General features: G+C 33.1%; 1 protein-coding gene across 2 annotated transcripts in view; it reads left to right on the top strand.

The window, feature by feature from the left end:
- Cdh12 (cadherin 12) overlaps positions 1-18008 on the top strand; it is a 219406-nt gene that overhangs the window by 49987 nt on the left and 151411 nt on the right. For both annotated transcript variants that reach the window (XM_048368150.1, XM_048368149.1), the window contains exon 2: positions 15154-15448. In XM_048368150.1, the coding sequence (XP_048224107.1) occupies positions 15154-15448 (295 nt within the window). The remainder of the gene's footprint in view (positions 1-15153; positions 15449-18008) is intronic.

Genomic DNA, 18008 nt, shown 5'->3' with positions numbered 1-18008 from the left:
AAAACCAAACTCTATTTTGCAATCTGGTGTCTTGCATAATTACTAACAGGAAGAGAGTTCTAAGTGCTTGTGAATAAAACTATTTGCTTTGACTCATTTCCAGTAATAAAAAATGGTTTTCTTGAAACCAATCATTGTTACAAAATTAATTATTGAGAAATTTATAATTCTTACTAATTGACTTCTCTGAGACACTGAGTCAGGTCTGTTTACTTGCCTCCACAAACATCCCTTTTTTGTTGGTGGTTTTTGTTGTCTTCCTCTCTTTCTGAAGCCATATTTAAACTTTTTTCCTTAAAAAAAGACATTGTATTGTTAATGAGTTGTGAAATTATTTGGTTTAAGTGTTCGTCACAAGGCATAAAGGATTCAAGAACTGGTTTCAACCTATCTTTGCATCATTCTACTGGTGTCTATTAGCAATTTAGGAATCTTGTGACTTAATTTCTGTATCTACAAAATTTAAATAAGAATAATGACTGAATGACAGTAAAAGCTTGAGAAAATTTAAAGCATCAGTTAAAACTTAGTTTTCTGACATGCATTAATTTAATATGAAGGGAAACAAAATATTGCTAAGTAAGCTATATGGATTAAAGAGAGGGTAAAGAATTAAAACAAACATTATAAAGCCAAATTATATATACTATCCTCATAAACTAAAAGTATAAATCTTATAATCCACACTTTATGTTTGAAGAGTGAATACCAGCATAACAGTAAATGACACAATGAAACCCAGATATTAAGTGATTGAGAGTTTTAGCATTGAAACATTGATTAAAAGATTCTGCCTTAATTGTAGTTCTTTTACACATAATTCTTACCAAACATGCCTAAATAATCAAGTAAAATTTTAAGAGGCAATTTAAAATTTTGTGCACACACGGAGCTAAGTTGTTTCAGAGAAGTTCTCAGTCCTGCATTATCATCAGTTGTGTTTAATTCCTCGGATATACTGAGTAACTCTCTGCCTTTAAATTTTTGTAAAGATTACTCAACAGCATTCATGGACAACGTATATTGTAAAAGTTATGGTAATCCTGCTAGAACCAAATGGGCCTGCAGTGTGCTTAACTGAAATGACAAAATGCAAACTTTATGCCTGCTGAATGATAACCTTGTTTATGTGAATTTGGTGGCCACAGGGTGAGAAAAAGCTATCACGCATTTTCTGGACCGCTCTGAACTCTGTACGTCCTGAGAAATTAGTGCTTTACCTCAATGATGGTCTCCTTGGAACCATATGCCTGTAGAAACCACATGCACCGGAGATCATTCCATCCTGGGCATGGGTTCATTAGTGTGTTGTCTAATTGTCTCTAATTCTATATAAGATTTGGGGGAAAATTTTTGAATTCTGAAGGTAGACCCAACATAGATTTAAATCTGAAACAATGGAAGTAAATATTAATTTTGGACAAGAACAGAGTAAAATTGTATATCATCCAGAACATGAATAATATTAAACCAAATGATTTGAAATCAGTAGATATAGCTGTTCCATTTTAAACATTCTGAACTGAACACACCTGCCAACTGAGTCATACAAATGTATAATAAGTATCTAAATTTCACTAAGGAAAAAAAAGAACATTATACCTTTGTATTTGTTCTTTAAGATCCTGTCATCTTGGTGAAAGAGAAATAGCTTGAAAATTAAAGATATATTCTAAATTTTGACATAGCTTAAATGAGTAGTTCTGACTAAGTAATTATTTGCTTTTCATTCTCATAGGAGGCACAGGCAGGGACGAATGAATGCAGTAAAGCTGTACAAGTTACAACCCAAGGGATCAGGGACAGGGACAGGGGAGAAAGCTGCCTACTTTCGCTTGGGACAAACACCCTACCTACTGGAAATCATTGAGCTCAAAGGGTGGTTGGTTACAAGTACACCTGCCAAAAAAAAAAACAACTGACTTCAATGAGCAAGATCCCCTGATCCCACAGAGCTCAATTGCTTACACAGTTGAGCTAAATGTTACAAAGTAAGGCTGTCCAAATTAAGTTGATAGATACACACACACACACACACACACACACACACACACCACCACCACACACACACATTATATATATATATATATATATATATTTCATTTCTTAAATTGTATTTGGGCATAAGGCATGTGCCCATTGTTTTCATTTCTAAAAGACTATTACACACTCAGAGTTAGTAGTTTTGACAATAATACTGTCACTATACTTTTTGATATCTCTTTCCCTCCATCCAACCCTCCTTCTGTTCCTCTTTCCCTCTTTCTACTTTCTCTCAATTTTACTTTCCTTTTGACATTTAACAGACAGCTTTTCGTCATTTGTCAGCAACATTATTTTTCACTGATTTTCTATGAGATTCTTTATTTTCTGAGAATACATTTCTCCTACTTAGAATATCCAGAGCTATTATAGGCATTGTTTCTTGTTACCACTCCCCCATTCTGTTCTCTGATATTGGGCGCTTGTTGATACACTGCAATGTTTAATGAATTGGTGGATATCTACTTGCTTTGGAGATATTTTACTCTGCTTTGGGTTTAAGTTTCCAAATGCGATAATAACTGTCAGATAAAAATCAGTCTTGAATCTAGCTCTGTTAAAATTACTTTTTATAATAGTTTGTTTTAGAAGGGTTTGAGAGTACATTTTGAGCTTTAGTAGGCAAAAATGGAGAAATAAAGTGCAATAATTAATTGAATATTGATACAAAACTTGCTTGACTTACTAAAATTTGTTTCACTAATGATGATCTAGGAGCAGAATAACAGTAAGAAGGTAGCACTTTATAGGTTGGTAGTAGGAAAATAATCACAGGAAACAAGACAATGATAATTGCTAATAATAATTTGGGCAAACATCAATTTTCCATAATACATTGATAAATATCATGTAACTATATGAATGTTTTGCTATTATAAGTAATCATTATTGACATTCATTCTAGTTCCAGACTAATTCTAGTATATTTATATAGTGTCCTGAAATAGTCACATTGAGATCATATATTTAGAAAAAATCAGAACGGATCATTTTACTGATGAATAGTGCTTTATATTCTGGATCATTTTATTACCTAACCCCTGTCTTTTTGAAAATGGTTTTATATCTTTATAAAAGTGGAGGAAATCTATTTTAATCTTATATTTTAACTACAAAAGCTTGGAATTAAGCCAATGACCTCTCCAACTTTTACAGAAGTTCCTGTTAATATATTGAGACACTCTGAATGACAGAACAAATCGAAATGGATTAGAGTTATAAAATATGACAATCTTAGAAAATAGGTTGCCCTCAAACATGGTATTCAAGACAGAGAGCACAGATGAACTTCAACACTCCTGTGAATAGTATATTTTTCCTTTAACAGGAGGTTCAACATATGCTAACACATCAGCTTTTGTTGCTCTTGCAAATAATGTTCATTCTTTGTTCTAGAGCCTATCTCTGGGGAGGTGTGAGCCTCTTTGAAATAGATTCCTACATACTAAAATAGAAGGAGAAATACTTCCACATGATAAATAGCTCTGGGTTGGTTTCTTAGACTGTAGAATTTTCAACTCACATTGAGCTGTTTAAGGCATTCTTAACCTTGGAAAATGTTGTTCCTGTTGCTTAAATTGCTACAATCAAGCTGGCAAGATAAAACAAGTTCACTCGGGAGACTGGAATGGCATTGAATGTCAAATACTGTTGCACATTTGTGGCTTTAGAAACACAAAATTTTTGATTACAGTATTACTTAGGCAGTATTAGATTATCTGGGTACTGATCTTTTATCTTGAAATGTCTACACATAATCAAAGGGCTTTTAGTTAATATAATGGCCATTTTAAAATTTCTGAGGACAAGCCAAGTGTTAACATGAAAATAACCAGCTACAAGAAAAGTAACTTTCAGTTTTTTGTAAACTTACGAAAAAAAGAAAAGACACAATAAAATTAGCAGGTATTATGTGTAATTAAATTACTGTAGGCAAAAATATGTATATACATTTTTAAACTGATCTGGCCAGTTTGTCTGAATATTGAATGCAAATGAAATAATTGTATTACTTCAAATCTGAACTGCTGAACCACACTACTAAACCATTCTATATGTTATAATCCTACACCTTAAAACAAACAATATTAATAGTTACATGTAGAAATTATGCCAAAAATTCCTGAAGGTATTCTTCACAAGGAACTTTGCCTTTTTCTCTGAACAAGTGTTCTTGAAGTGAAAAATGTTTTTTGTACACTTCTATTAATTAATGTCCAATCTCCAAAGCACTGAATACTCACAAAAGTCTTCACATTAAATGGAACCAAATTTATCTGGCTACTCTTATGACAATAACTTCCTGAGACTGAAGAAGAAATGTGAAAAAAATAGACTATTTCTTAGAAGATGAAATAAGGCATTTCTTGTTCTAGTGGAACCTAATTTACTGAAAAAAAATAATGACAAACTCTATTTAAGTGAACAAACTTTACAAAAGCAAAACTTGAATGCATCTGTGGGCACAGAAAAAAATACAAAAAATATTTATAAAAGGAGAATAATGAATGTGGTGTGGGAATTAAATAACAATAGGTACTTAATTTTCTTGAGAGAAACACATTTTGATTATTTGAGAAAGAATCTTTCCTTGGAGGAACCCATCTAGGTATAGATAGTGAATTGTTCTTTGGTTTTGTTGTCTTTCTTTTAAATTGTCCATGAATAAAACAAACACACCGAAATAGTATTAGTTAATCTAGATATGGTATACAAAGACTTCATCTTGTCATTTCTAGAATTTTTGTTGAATGCAATGTGTGTGTGTGTGTGTGTGTGTGTGTGCGTGTGCTCATACGGGTGCACAAGCATGCACAGAAGCTGAACACAGAGCCTAGCTGCTGCACCTTTTTCACATAAGGCTAGCACTCTGCCACTTAAGCCTCAACTCCATTTCTGGTTTTTTTTTTGGTGCTCCATTGGAAACAAAAGCCTCAGAGACTTTCGTACCAGGGCTACATTTGAATTGTAATTCTCATGTCTCAGCCTCTTGAGTGGCTAACATTACAAGCATGAGTCATAGACACTTGTTAAGTTCAATAGTAATAAAATAAATGGTGGGCTGCTCATTACCAAAAGTAATTTATCATTAAAACTCAGAAGGACCAACCAAAGTCCTCAGGGGATGGATATGGAGACCACAGAAAGGAAACCCAGTTTCTATAAACTGAAGCATGGGTAAGGGATGGATGAATGGTCAAAAAATCTACTAGAGGCTAGACAAGAGCTTCAATGACTGCCTAGTATAATCAAACAGTCCAGGCAAAAAGGAAATGATGAACTTAGGATCCAGGTTCAGATTTCTCTCAAGTATATGAAAATAAAGGCATAAATGACCAGCATGTAATAAAATAGAGTGCATCATTTCAAAAGTTACACTGTAAATAATCTATAAAGAATCAGGAAAGTGCTGGTAGTCTTGTGGTAACAGCAGTCCCCAGGAACATGCCTGAAGTTTCAAATAGTGATGAGTTTTCTTTCAATTTTATTTCAGTAAAGCTAATCCATAAATTTCTCTTGCAGATTCTAAACTTCAAATTCTGTTACATTTTCTTAAATGCAAACAGGAAACAAAGTCATAAGTGACCTGAAGAAATCTAAGTTTATGACTAGCAAGTACTCCAATTCACAAATCAGAAAATATCCAAAGGTAAAAGCAGATGTTCTTATTCAACAATCCTCAAGAATACAAAATAATCTTACTGAACAAAGGATCTTCATAATGGGAATACTTGAAGTAGAAAAAGAATATCAGAAATCAGTATGTGTATCTGTATACTGATTTGAAAATGAGGATATATAGATATATGCACATATAAATATATATATATATATCCACTTTTTATAAATGATCATATGATATGGAAGGCTGAAAGGCAACTGAAAAGTACAAGGTCCATGAAGGATAGAGCAGGACTAACATTAAGCAAATGGTATCCAGATAATTAACAGAAATAACTAAGAACAGGAAATGATCATGAAAGAAACCTCCAAGTGTTGAAGGAAAAAAACGTTTTATTGATTTTAAATTCACAACTTACTCAGCCCCAGGGAAAATATACAGAATACACTGCTTGAGACTAAGCTCAAAATAAAATAATCAATACAAGTGTGGAGACAATGTTATAGATAATGAAAATATAATGATAAAATAGTTTTATTAAAAAAAGAGGAAATGCAAAAGACAAAGAGGCTCTATACCTAGGATATGCTCAGAATCAGATATCAAGTGTGCCCTGGTTTCTATAAAACAATGAGTACTTGTTTCTAAAATAGTGATTTGATAAAAGTCCTCAAGTGTCTAAATAGGCATGATGAGCAATCAAACATTTATTCACACAATAACTAATGATATACAAAAATGAGATTAATACATCTTAGTACGCAGAGGCAAACATTATATATCTGTCATGGGTATCTTCATAAAAAGTTCATATAAAGTTAGTCACCTTGTTACTGGCATAAAAAAAAAATAAAGCAAAACACCAGATCTGAGAATCACAGTTCTACTCCAGGAGATCAATACAGAAAATATCAGGTCTGTAATAGTGCGGCCTCTCTTCTTTGAAATAGGAAGCTCCAAGCCTCTTTGTGGATGATGTCTGGGGAAATGGAGATTATTGTTGATTCTACGGTGAATAAGATTAAGGATAGATAAAATAATCAAATAATAAAAACCACATTCCAGAAGGATATCACTTTATTAAATTAGCTATCTAAAATCCTACCAATAAATCTATCTATCTATCTATCTATCTATCTATCTATCTATCTATCTATCTGTCTATCTATCTAATGCCATCCTCCTCCTCTATTTACTGTATCATTAAATATGTATATAAATACATATATAGTATATATAGTGTAGCATTCTGTAACAACAAAATACTGATATGATCATTGTAAAATACTTTTCAAAAATATTTTTAGCATCTACTGGTAGATAAGCCTTGCAAGTCACAATTACTACTAAGGGATCTCTAGAAAAATAAAAAATAATATGTTTACAGATTAAAATATGGCTGGTTAACTAGATATAAGCCTTGACACATGAAGTTCTTCACTGCATGATGACCAAGCAGAGTTGATGGAGTAGTGAAGCACCGACATGAGCAGGGTCAAGGTCTGGAAATGGCTGATGTCTCTGTTCAAGTACAAAGGCAGATTAAAAAGCAAACAGGCATAAAAAAACAAAAACAAAACAATACAAAAAAAAAAACAATGTTTCATTCTGAAGGGACTCAGCCAGGAGGAGTTCTCCCTTACACGCACAAAGACCAGTGTGGTTCTAATCAGTCTCCAACTCATTAGATGTCTCCTACTGCACTGTTCAACTCTTTTCAAATATTAATCTCTTCATGAAGCATCTCAAAGACACATTGGAATAATATTTGATAAAATATCTGTGAACCACATAGGCCAAACAATTTGGCATGTAACAGTAAAAGCAGACATTGAAGTTACAGGCAACTCTGTCTCTCTGTCTCTGTCTCTTTGTCTGTCTGTCTGTCTCTCTCTCTCTCTGTATGTGTGTGTGTGTGTGTGTGTGTGTGTGTTTATAGCATGTATGTCCACATATATCTTAAAAGTCTAGATTCACAAATGTGAGAAAAATATGACATTTGGGTTTCTGATTTTTTTTTTTTTTTTTTTTTTTTTTTTGGCCAGTCTTAGGCCGTGAACTCAGGGCCTGAGCACTGTCCCTGGCTTCTTTTTTGCTCAAGGCTAGCACTCTGCCACTTGAGCCACAGCGCCCCTTCTGGCCATTTTCTGTATATGTGGTACTGAGGAATCGAACCCAGGGCCTCATGTATCAAGGCAAGCACTCTTGCCACTAGGCCATATCCCCAGCCCCCTGATTTTTTTTTTTTTTTTACTCATCATTATCTCTGACTTTATTCAGTTTCCTTTATGATTAAATAATATTTCACTGTGTGGGGAAGAAGAACCCAAGTGTAGTATAGAAAAAAATACATATATCTATGTAGTGTTTATATATGAATAAATCTCATGGAAAGCTACTTTTAAAATAGCATTTGGGAGAAAGGTAAGAGAGCAATAGAAGGGTTTTTTATTCTGATTAAATAATATGTATATATACAGGATATGATGAAGACCATTGGTACAAATAACATACTTGTACACAAAAGAAGTGAATGACAAGAGTGTAAATATGCTGTGGTAGGGGTTGAATATCACCAGGAGTAAGGTAAATAGCATGAATAAAAGTGAATGATGTTGAGTGTAAGCATTTATGAAAATGGAACAATGAAAGTTGACAAAACTAGTGAAGTAAGGAGAGAAGATAGAAGATATGATGTTGATAATAGCACATTTAGTGTAAATATTACACTGAAATATCTCTTGTATAACTGATAATTACTAATAATAAAGATATTTTTAAAGTTCCCAAATCTTTGAATAAAACCTATGGAACAGGGGCTGGGGATATAGCCTAGTGGCAAGAGTGCCTGCCTCGGATACACGAGGCCCTAGGTTCGATTCCCCAGCACCACATACACAGAAAACGGCCAGAAGCGGCGCTGTGGCTCAAGTGGCAGAGTGCTATCCTTGAGCGGGAAGAAGCCAGGGACTGTGCTCGGGCCCTGAGTCCAAGGCCCAGGACTGGCCAAAAAAAAAAAAAAAAAAAAAAAAAACCTATGGAACAAGTGATGGAAAGTGGGGGGAACAAATGGAGATGTACTATGAAGGGTAAAGGAGATAATTCTTTGAGCTAAGGATATGAAGAACACCAGATATAGTTCATGGTTGAACAGAATTTAGGATGTGCTATTTAGAATAGTGTTTCACTGAGAACCTAAAATAAATAGTGTATGATTCATTGTAAATAAAGAGGAGTAGTTATTTGCAAGTAGACAAAATGATAAAGATCTTGCAGAACACTTAATTTTTAATCGATATCTGCGTGCGTGTGTGTGTGTGTGTGTGTGAAAACAACAAAAACACAATGCAGATTTCATCAGGTGACCAGGAACAGGAAATTTTCACTGAAAGATAACTGATATTTACATATTTGTCATCTAGCAATACAACCTTTTGCTCAAGTTAAAATGGTTGTGCATCACACAGACAGATATAATACATTTAAATTAATTTCTATGAAACATTTGATATATGATCTTTCTCAACAAAAGGGAAATGCATAGTATGGTAGAAATCTAAGTATCTATTTAAACTCATTTTCAGGTTTATACCACAAATTATTCTTTTTAAGAGTAATGAAATTGATATTTTCCCCCATTTTTCTAATTTCTCCCTAACCTAACATAAGACATCCTGAGAAAACATATTGAACTTTCCCCAAATCCCAGTTCATTCATTACTACCACCCAGGCTCTGGCTTTTAGGAAGGGGAAATGCAATGAAAGGGGTTGACCAAGCAAGGATTAATTTACAACTTAGCAGTTTTTTAAAACACAAAGTAACTAAGGATTGAAGTATGATTTCAAAGGCAAAACAATACGAAAGACATATTGTGAAAAAAAATTATTGAAATGTTTTGATATTAATTTTTTCTGGCTTTTTTTTATTCCTCCATTTCACAATCATCTTGACTTCTTGATGAAAACTGTATCTCTTAACTCTAGTGTGAATCTCCCCCATCTCCCTCTAATGAATACACAGAATCTAGTCAGCATTAGCACAGGTGATTTTCCATACCATGCCTATCTACTGGACTCGTGCAAACGTACACATAATTTCAAATGTCTTTATGTTAGAATTTATGAGACATGATTTCTTTTCTTACACCTGAAAATTCTTTTTATAAACAAGAGTTTTCTTGCCACAAACTTAGCCTATGCGGGTTCACCTCCCAGTCTTGGCAAGTAGCTAATAAAAATAAATCGCTGCAGAAATACTGATCTCAAACATTTATGTGCACTTTCAACTCACAGAAAATAAAATAAATCTTTTTGTGCCATGGTTTCTGAAATATAAGCAGAAAGATGTTAGTGAGCATTTAACTGGACACTCGCTTTCTCAAATCTTTGGGACATTGTGATTCAAGATCTGCTCTCTCTGGGAGCTTGTCTGTAGGAACTTTTTTTTAAACCTCTTCTGGCATCTTATTTTCACACGCCATCTGAGATGACTTGGAATACATCAGAAAATAACACCATCACTTCCACAGAGCAACTGTTGGACAGTGCCTATTTCTACATTTATGATTTATGGAACTCTGTTTCTGTGAGAATTTCTATTTTAAGTGTCAATAGTTTAAAAATGATATTATTGGAGTAGGCTGTAAATGCAGTCAGTACCCACTCAGAATCAGCTTATTTATAATACTTGGAATAACACATAAAACATGCAGTTAAAATTGTTATGAAAAATGCACATATTTTTATAAATGTATTATTTTTATTTATGTATAACCTAAAGTGACTATGTAAAATGAAGTCCCATTTTTTTTTTTACAGTTAACACCACCTAAAGAGGAGAGAAAGCCTAGGAATAACTCTTCCTTACTCCTTCCTCCTTTATGCAAATGAAATGTAGATATAGCTTCATAGGGTAAATTAAGCCTAAATTTATCAATGAGAGACTTGAGAAAGCAAGTTCGTAGGTAGTGATATTTTTTTCTTCTTATCATGACCTTTAAGTAGTTGTTCCAAGAAGTTGCCATTTAGTGAAACAGTGTATGAATAGATCTTGATCAACACTGTCCCTTTCAACACTCTCATGAATTTTTCCCCTTCCCTCAAACTTGTTAATTATGTAGGGCATACATTTGATTCTTTACCCTGTTTGCCCTCGCTTCTCTCCATTGCCCTTCAAGTTTCAACATCCTCTTCCCCTTCAAGGTTCAACATTTTTCAAGTTCATGAAAAGGATCATATTTGAGGTTTCAAAATTGCTGTTTCTTTAAAGAAAGTAAACACTAGAAAACATATAAACACACATTAACATGAACAATATCAAAAAGACCAAACTCAAAAATTAAAACCAGGTAGTAAAACAAGACATGATAAACAAACAAACAAAATGTATTAACATCTATATCTTAATTTACAGAACAGGACACATAAAAGGGCTATCTGCATCTACTGCCTTCTTTGAAGTGATTAAGCAACATAATTATAAGAAATGTATAGATAGGAAAATTAGACTATACCTGGAAAAATGTAGCTCCAAAATTCACCTACTGTGCACATTTTTTTTGGAGGACCACAGAAAAGTACAAACTGTAGTTGGAAACACAAATCTTTTAGGAGTTGCAGGAAGACATGGCCACATGGATTCTCCCAGCTCAAAAAGTGTATATGATATATCCTGGGTCTTGAAATCCCATTTTTTACATGGGGATCAGGAAATGTTTCTTAACCTATTATAGACAGTTACACAAAAAGAAATATTTTCTGATAAAGAGAAATAAATTTAAGACATTCACTGCATATCATTTAAAGTATATATCATATATGGATACAGATAAATAATATATTTAAATATATATAAAATACATTTGTACCTATTAAGAAAAATAGAAAACACATAGAAAATATGCTTGTATGGTTTTACTTTTTAGTTTCCCATTCATAATTATGCATATAACTGAAACATAAATTTGATAAAAAAAAGATATTTTAAGGGGGTGTTTGATGAGGTTTTTCACCTTACTACTATGCACTATTCAAATTATTTTTATTTCTAAGTACAAGTTTATAATATCCAACATCAGAGTATCATCATTTATATCATATCAGAAGAAATACTGACATGGCATTTGTGTTTTATGTAAGTCACATGTGACAAACAATCACCATTAAATGATTCACTTTAAACATTGTATGTCAAATGTGGATATTGAATGTGGCTTTTAATATATTAACGTGATCAAAACCATAAAAACTTTACGTCTTTTGAGATTTGCATATTTATCAAATGAATTTTCATTAAAAATTCTAACCTTGAAATTTATTATTTTTTAAAAAGTGTATATGTTTATTATCATGCATTAATAATACTAGAAAAATCCATTGTGATGATTTCATAGATAATTCCAAAAATGCATACAATGTTTTTAATGAGTTCACACCCTCCATTATAGTTTCTTACACCCATACCTCCCTCTGTTGAGTCTCTACTGGAAAATTCACCATCAACATACATATTTTTTCTGAAGTTTTATCTCTGTAACACCCATTTTTAAATTAGAAAGTAAGGAGAAGGTAAGTTTGAAAAGTAGCAGAAATTTAATTTTCTTTGGGTATGTGATAGGGCTGAAAATAATTTTGATTTTACCTAAGGACATTTTATTTAGCAGCTGGACTTGGATCCCATTGTGAAAACCCACTTAGAATTTTCATTGAGTTCCCCAAGTATACGAGAACATATTTGAGCCATTGGCAAAATGAGTGTGGTTTATAAAGTCATTTTTCTTGCATCAAGCTTTTAACTGTCTTATATGTAGACAAATTTGAAAGCAAAAGCAGTATATACTCGTGAGAATATCTTTAATAGTATGGATGAAATTTGTAATTTGAAATCCCTAAGTTCAAAGAACATTTATCTGGAGCTTGATTTTACACTTGTAGTTCCTCTATTTCAGAGAAGCTTGTTAAAAAAAAAACAAAAACAAAAAAACAAAAAAAAACAGAATAAATATCACCTTGAGCCATTCATAACAATTTTCCATATATTTAAATAAAAACATAAAATTTCTAGAGAAAAATCAAAATTGTATGACATCTTATTGCCTTGTGTCTTTTTTTTTTTTATTTATGGCCCTTGACATGATAAAGGCCCTAACATTGATAGTTGTACATAGACTTCAAGAGAAAAGTTAGAAATAAATTTAAACTTATCACAATACATTTATGAAAACCACACTCATTAGAATATTTTACTGAATAAAAACCAAAATGGTAGTGTGCATAGTAGCAAGATAGCCCAAGTTGAGCTAATATTTAATGTGAACTTACTTTTGGAAATTAGTACTAATGTTCAGAAAGCTTATTTGCCAAAGAAAGACTTTGTAATTTAATATGTTTTACATTTACTTTGTGAGTTGAACCAATTTTAAACCTATTTGACAACAGTTTTTCAAGGAAATAGTTTTTGCAAGCAAATTGAAAACCATCACAGGGGCTGGGAATATGGCCTAGTGGCAAGAGTGCTTGCCTCATATACATGAGGCCCTGGGTTCAATTCCCCAGCACCACATATACAGTAAATGGCCAGAAGTGTTGCTGTGGCTCAAGTGGCAGAGTGCTAGCCTTGAGCAAAAAGAAGCCAGGGACAGTGTTCAGGCCCTGAGTTCAAGCCCAGGACTGGCCAAAAATAACAAAGAAAACCATCACAAATGGTTATAATCAATATAAAAGTTGACTATTTTCCCTCTGAATCATCTATTCACTGAAATGAACGTCAAACCTAAAACAACATGAACTCATGTATTTAAACAAAAGAGCAAAAGTAAATATTAATAAGGATACGCACATGAAATTAAAATCACATTGCCTTATAAAACATGTGATGTTGATTTATATAAATAAATATTTAATATGACACTAAATGTACTTTATCAGTTGTTCTATGATAATTTATGTATCTGGAATATCATACTCATGTTTCTGTTTATTCTTAGACTCCAGTTTGAGTAACATGAGTTACTCTTATTTCCTTACTCTTATTTCTCCCCTCTCCCTATAGCCAATTATGGGTACCTAATTCCCTGGTGTAATATAATAAATTATAACATGTTAATTTTAAACGCAGTACAAAATTTCTTCTATAGTATAAGGAATACTTTTTCTATATAGAGAATAAATTAGAAGCTTCTTCTCTTTCAATTTGCAAGGACAATCACATATTGCACCAATCAATTTCATATTCAATAACTAATTTAACACAGTCTGCTAAAACAGGATGCTGTTCTTTATTCAGCTGGAAGATCTCTATTTCCTTTCAGGTGTTAAATTCTCAGTGTTTCCTTGTAAGTTTTTATTTTTAATAGCTATACAAAGGAACTGCCATTTTTTTTAAAAAAGCAGCCTATGGATTTGGTCCATTTTGATCACTATCACCCCTTTCAAACTTTCTCTCCAATCTCTCCCCTACCCATGCCGTCCTTCACTGTTTATAATTTTGTCAGATACATATTGACTTCTTTACTGAATCCCACCCCCTTTCTCTCCTTCATTTGTTTATCCTTTTCCCCTTGGTACCACCTCACCTCATTCAAGTACCCCCTTCCTGGTATTTATTTAGTTCAACTTTGCCTTTGCCTTTGTAAGAAATTACAGTATTTGAGGTCTGCCTTGAATATGCCACATTTCACGTAATTCGCATGTCTACACTTGCATATCACCCAACATATTTATTTACAATTATAAAGTTAAATATAACTTCCACAAGAGGGAATACTTGCATCCTTTGTCTTTCTGAGCCTGACTTATTTCACTGACCATACTCTTTTCTAGGCATTTCCATTTCTTCACAATATCATTCCTTCTAATGGATCAGTAAAATTCCATTATGCATATGTACCACATTTTCTTGATCCATTCAATCATTGAAGGCCACCAGCACTGACTCCATACTTTACATATCAGATAGTGAATTCAAGTCCTTGTTTTCTATAAGTTAATTCTGCATTGCTTATTAAAAAAAAAAAAAAAAAAAACACAAGATGTTTGCCATTTCATGAAAAAAAATATTGCAAAAAGGATACCAGACTATTGAATATTTTTTTCAAAGTAGATCATCTTTCTTCTAATTGCATCTAGGGATTGTGTTTCTGATATCCTTGATGCATTAAGAAACATGATTGACAAAAGCAACAATGAGCAGTTGGCTTAACTTCTTGAGGAGGCAAGGACATGGAATGTGAATGACAGGGAATACAGGTGTATGTGTTAGTTACTGTGCATCTTTTCAAACATTCTGTAATTAAACTTTTTGTAATTCAAAAGTTAGATAAAAGCATGAACGAAATCCAAAATTTCAACATTATTATTTGAAAATGTAGTGCAAATATGGCTTTAAAATATGGAAGCATTCATTTAATAATCTCTCTCCTCCTCTCCATCTCCCCTCCCCTTCCTTCTCTTCTTCCTCCTCCTCCTGTTCTTCTTCCCTTTCCCAAAGCTCCATTCTGACTTGGACACGGGAGAGGGCACTGTTAAATACACGCTCTCAGGAGATGGTGCTGGCACTGTCTTTACCATCGATGAGACCACAGGGGACATTCATGCTATAAGGAGCCTGGACAGAGAGGAAAAGCCTTTCTACACACTTCGTGCTCAGGCTGTGGACATAGAAACCAGGAAGCCTTTGGAACCTGAATCAGAATTCATCATCAAAGTGCAAGACATCAATGACAATGAGCCAAAGTTTCTGGATGGCCCTTACATTGCTAGTGTTCCAGAAATGTCTCCTGTCGGTGAGTAGAAAAAGCAAAATTCTGCCACAATGCAATGAAACGTTATCAGCACTTTGCTATTTGATTGTTTGTATAAACAAATTTCTCATATATATATATATATATATATGGCTTTTTTCTCAGTGTGTTTTTTTCTACTTTCTCATAGAGATAGCCATAAGAATATATAATACTCTATACATTTTTCAAGACAAATGATTTGTTTGAACTCATGGCATCACTAGATAGATAGGTAGGTAGATAGAGATAGATACAGATATAAAGATTCCTTTCCTTTCCCCTTCCCTTCCCTCTCTTCCCCTTCCCTTCCCTTCCCTTTCATTACCTGGGGTTTCAATTTAGGACCTAGGCTCAGTCCCTGAACTTTTTGCTCAAGGCTATTCCTCCTTCTACTGGAGCCAGAGATAAGGGTCTCATGGTATTTCCTGATGGGACAAGCTAACAACCACAAACCTCAGATGTCAGCCTCCTGTGTAGGAAGATTACAGATATAAGCACTGGCATTCTGTACTTGTTTTCTTTTTGATGCCATACTGTTTATTCTATCAAATCAGGAATTTATACTGTGATGTCCCTATAACAATAAATTCATAATTAAACTATACTGACTTCATTAATGGTTTAAATCTGATATGAAATTACGGTTTAATGTAAGCATAAATTTTCAAAGCCTTAGACTATTTACTATCATATGTAGTAAACTAAGGATTCTATCTTAATGGAAATTATAGATTATATTTTTTCATTCTTCTATAACTATCGCTTATTTCTAGTTCTATTTCTACCTACCTGTTCTTAGCACATCTGGAAGATAAAGTTTTTGTTCACATATAAGTTACAATATGAAGCATCTATAAGTCATTGCTAATATTTCTTACAGTCTGATTTGCTTCAGAGGGCCTCTGCTCTCCCTGCAAGTATCCAGGACCTAAACTGAAGATTGTTCAGTCTACCTTTAGGGCAGAAGCAACTTAATGACTATAGAAGGTGTTATGGGGAATTTACTGCAGAAGCCCTGATCCTGTGTATGTGACCTTATCAGGCATTCAAAGATGGTATTCTTTTTCTAACCAGGGAAACTAGCTGCAAGTAGTTCACTTAGATTTCAAATTTGCATGGGCACACTCAGGAATGCAAATGTTTTAATCGCTTCATGATACATTTTAAGTTGCCTTTTTAATGTAATGTTATGTTTGATAGACGTTTAGAAAATTGAGGAAGGGGCATGGCATTTGAGAAAATATTCACCCCAAATTAAAGTGTGTATCTGTGTAATGTTTTGTTGCTTTTCCAAGTGAAGAAAATAAAAAAATAATATTCTTTGAAATTAAGACTCTTAAGAAGACAATACCATTTGATAGATTGCCTAAATTAGATATAATGATATGAACTTAGGATCTTCAGTAATTCCTTTTTTAGAAAACACTATTTTTAAGTCAAACACACAACTCAAAACAATATTCAAAAATTTTGTCTTTTGGATAAAATATGTCAATTCATATAAAAGGTAGGAATGCATGAGGAAGAATATCTTTCAAATATAGTCATAGGTTAATACTGGAATTTAACATTGCCTATTCAAAAGACTTCAGTAAATACTTTTTTTTTTTTACATTTCTCGCTACATTTATATTTTTCTTAACAGGAGTGTTTCATCTGACTTGAAGACATATTGAATCCTTTGAGTTGTACTTTGTATTCTTTGGGTAAATTTTCATAGTATGCTTTTTTTTCAAGAGAATAGAACGGTTATAAACACTACCTACAAATTAAATGTCAAAAGTTAAACATGTTACATGTGCTCATTTTCTCTTACCGTCTAATACCACTCATATACAAAATTAGAAAAACAAGTCTGGCATCTGCTAAATATACTTTTTAATGACCAACCTAAATGTGCCAACAATCATTAGGCATTCAGAATCCTTTCTTACAGAATGGTTGACTGCTGTAAAGATCTAACAGAAAAAAAAAATAGTTCTCTGGCTTATTTTATCCCATTCAAATAAGCAATAATTTTCCGTTAGATTTTCTTAAAATATTAGAATCCTTTTTTTTTTTTTGTCAACCCAATGGAACTCTGCATGGCATATCAACAATAGGATCATTGATATGATACAGCACACTATCTGGTGGATGATATGTGTTTGAAGAGTTTTCTGTGAATTGTCACTCCCGGTGATTAATGATATGGTGATTGTACTCTCAATATAAAGGGAAAAATGACAATTTAAAAATGAATGCACCTGTGTCTGGATAATATCTAATATACATAAAGTGTAAGAATGCAGGTGGTATAATTACTTAGAAAGGCTCATTCACAGTCCAAAAAAATCAACACCAGGAAGAGATTCCTCAAAAATCGGGGTGGAAGCAAGAGGAACAGGGCAGGGAAATGAAGAGGGAAAAGTGGGGATACTGGTATAAAATCTAATATTCTAAAATGTACAATCAATTAAGGGAATGGGCTGGATGTGCACCAGTTGAGGAAGATGATGAAAGGGGTGATGTGGATGAAGATGCATTGTATTCATAAGCTGCTTTGGTGAATTGTAACTCC

The sequence above is a fragment of the Perognathus longimembris genome, chromosome 19 (assembly GCF_023159225.1).
Source record: "Perognathus longimembris pacificus isolate PPM17 chromosome 19, ASM2315922v1, whole genome shotgun sequence".
Lineage (NCBI taxonomy): Eukaryota > Metazoa > Chordata > Mammalia > Rodentia > Heteromyidae > Perognathus > Perognathus longimembris.
The sequence above is the reverse complement of the archived record's forward strand: the minus strand, read 5'-3'. Positions and strand labels throughout refer to the sequence as shown.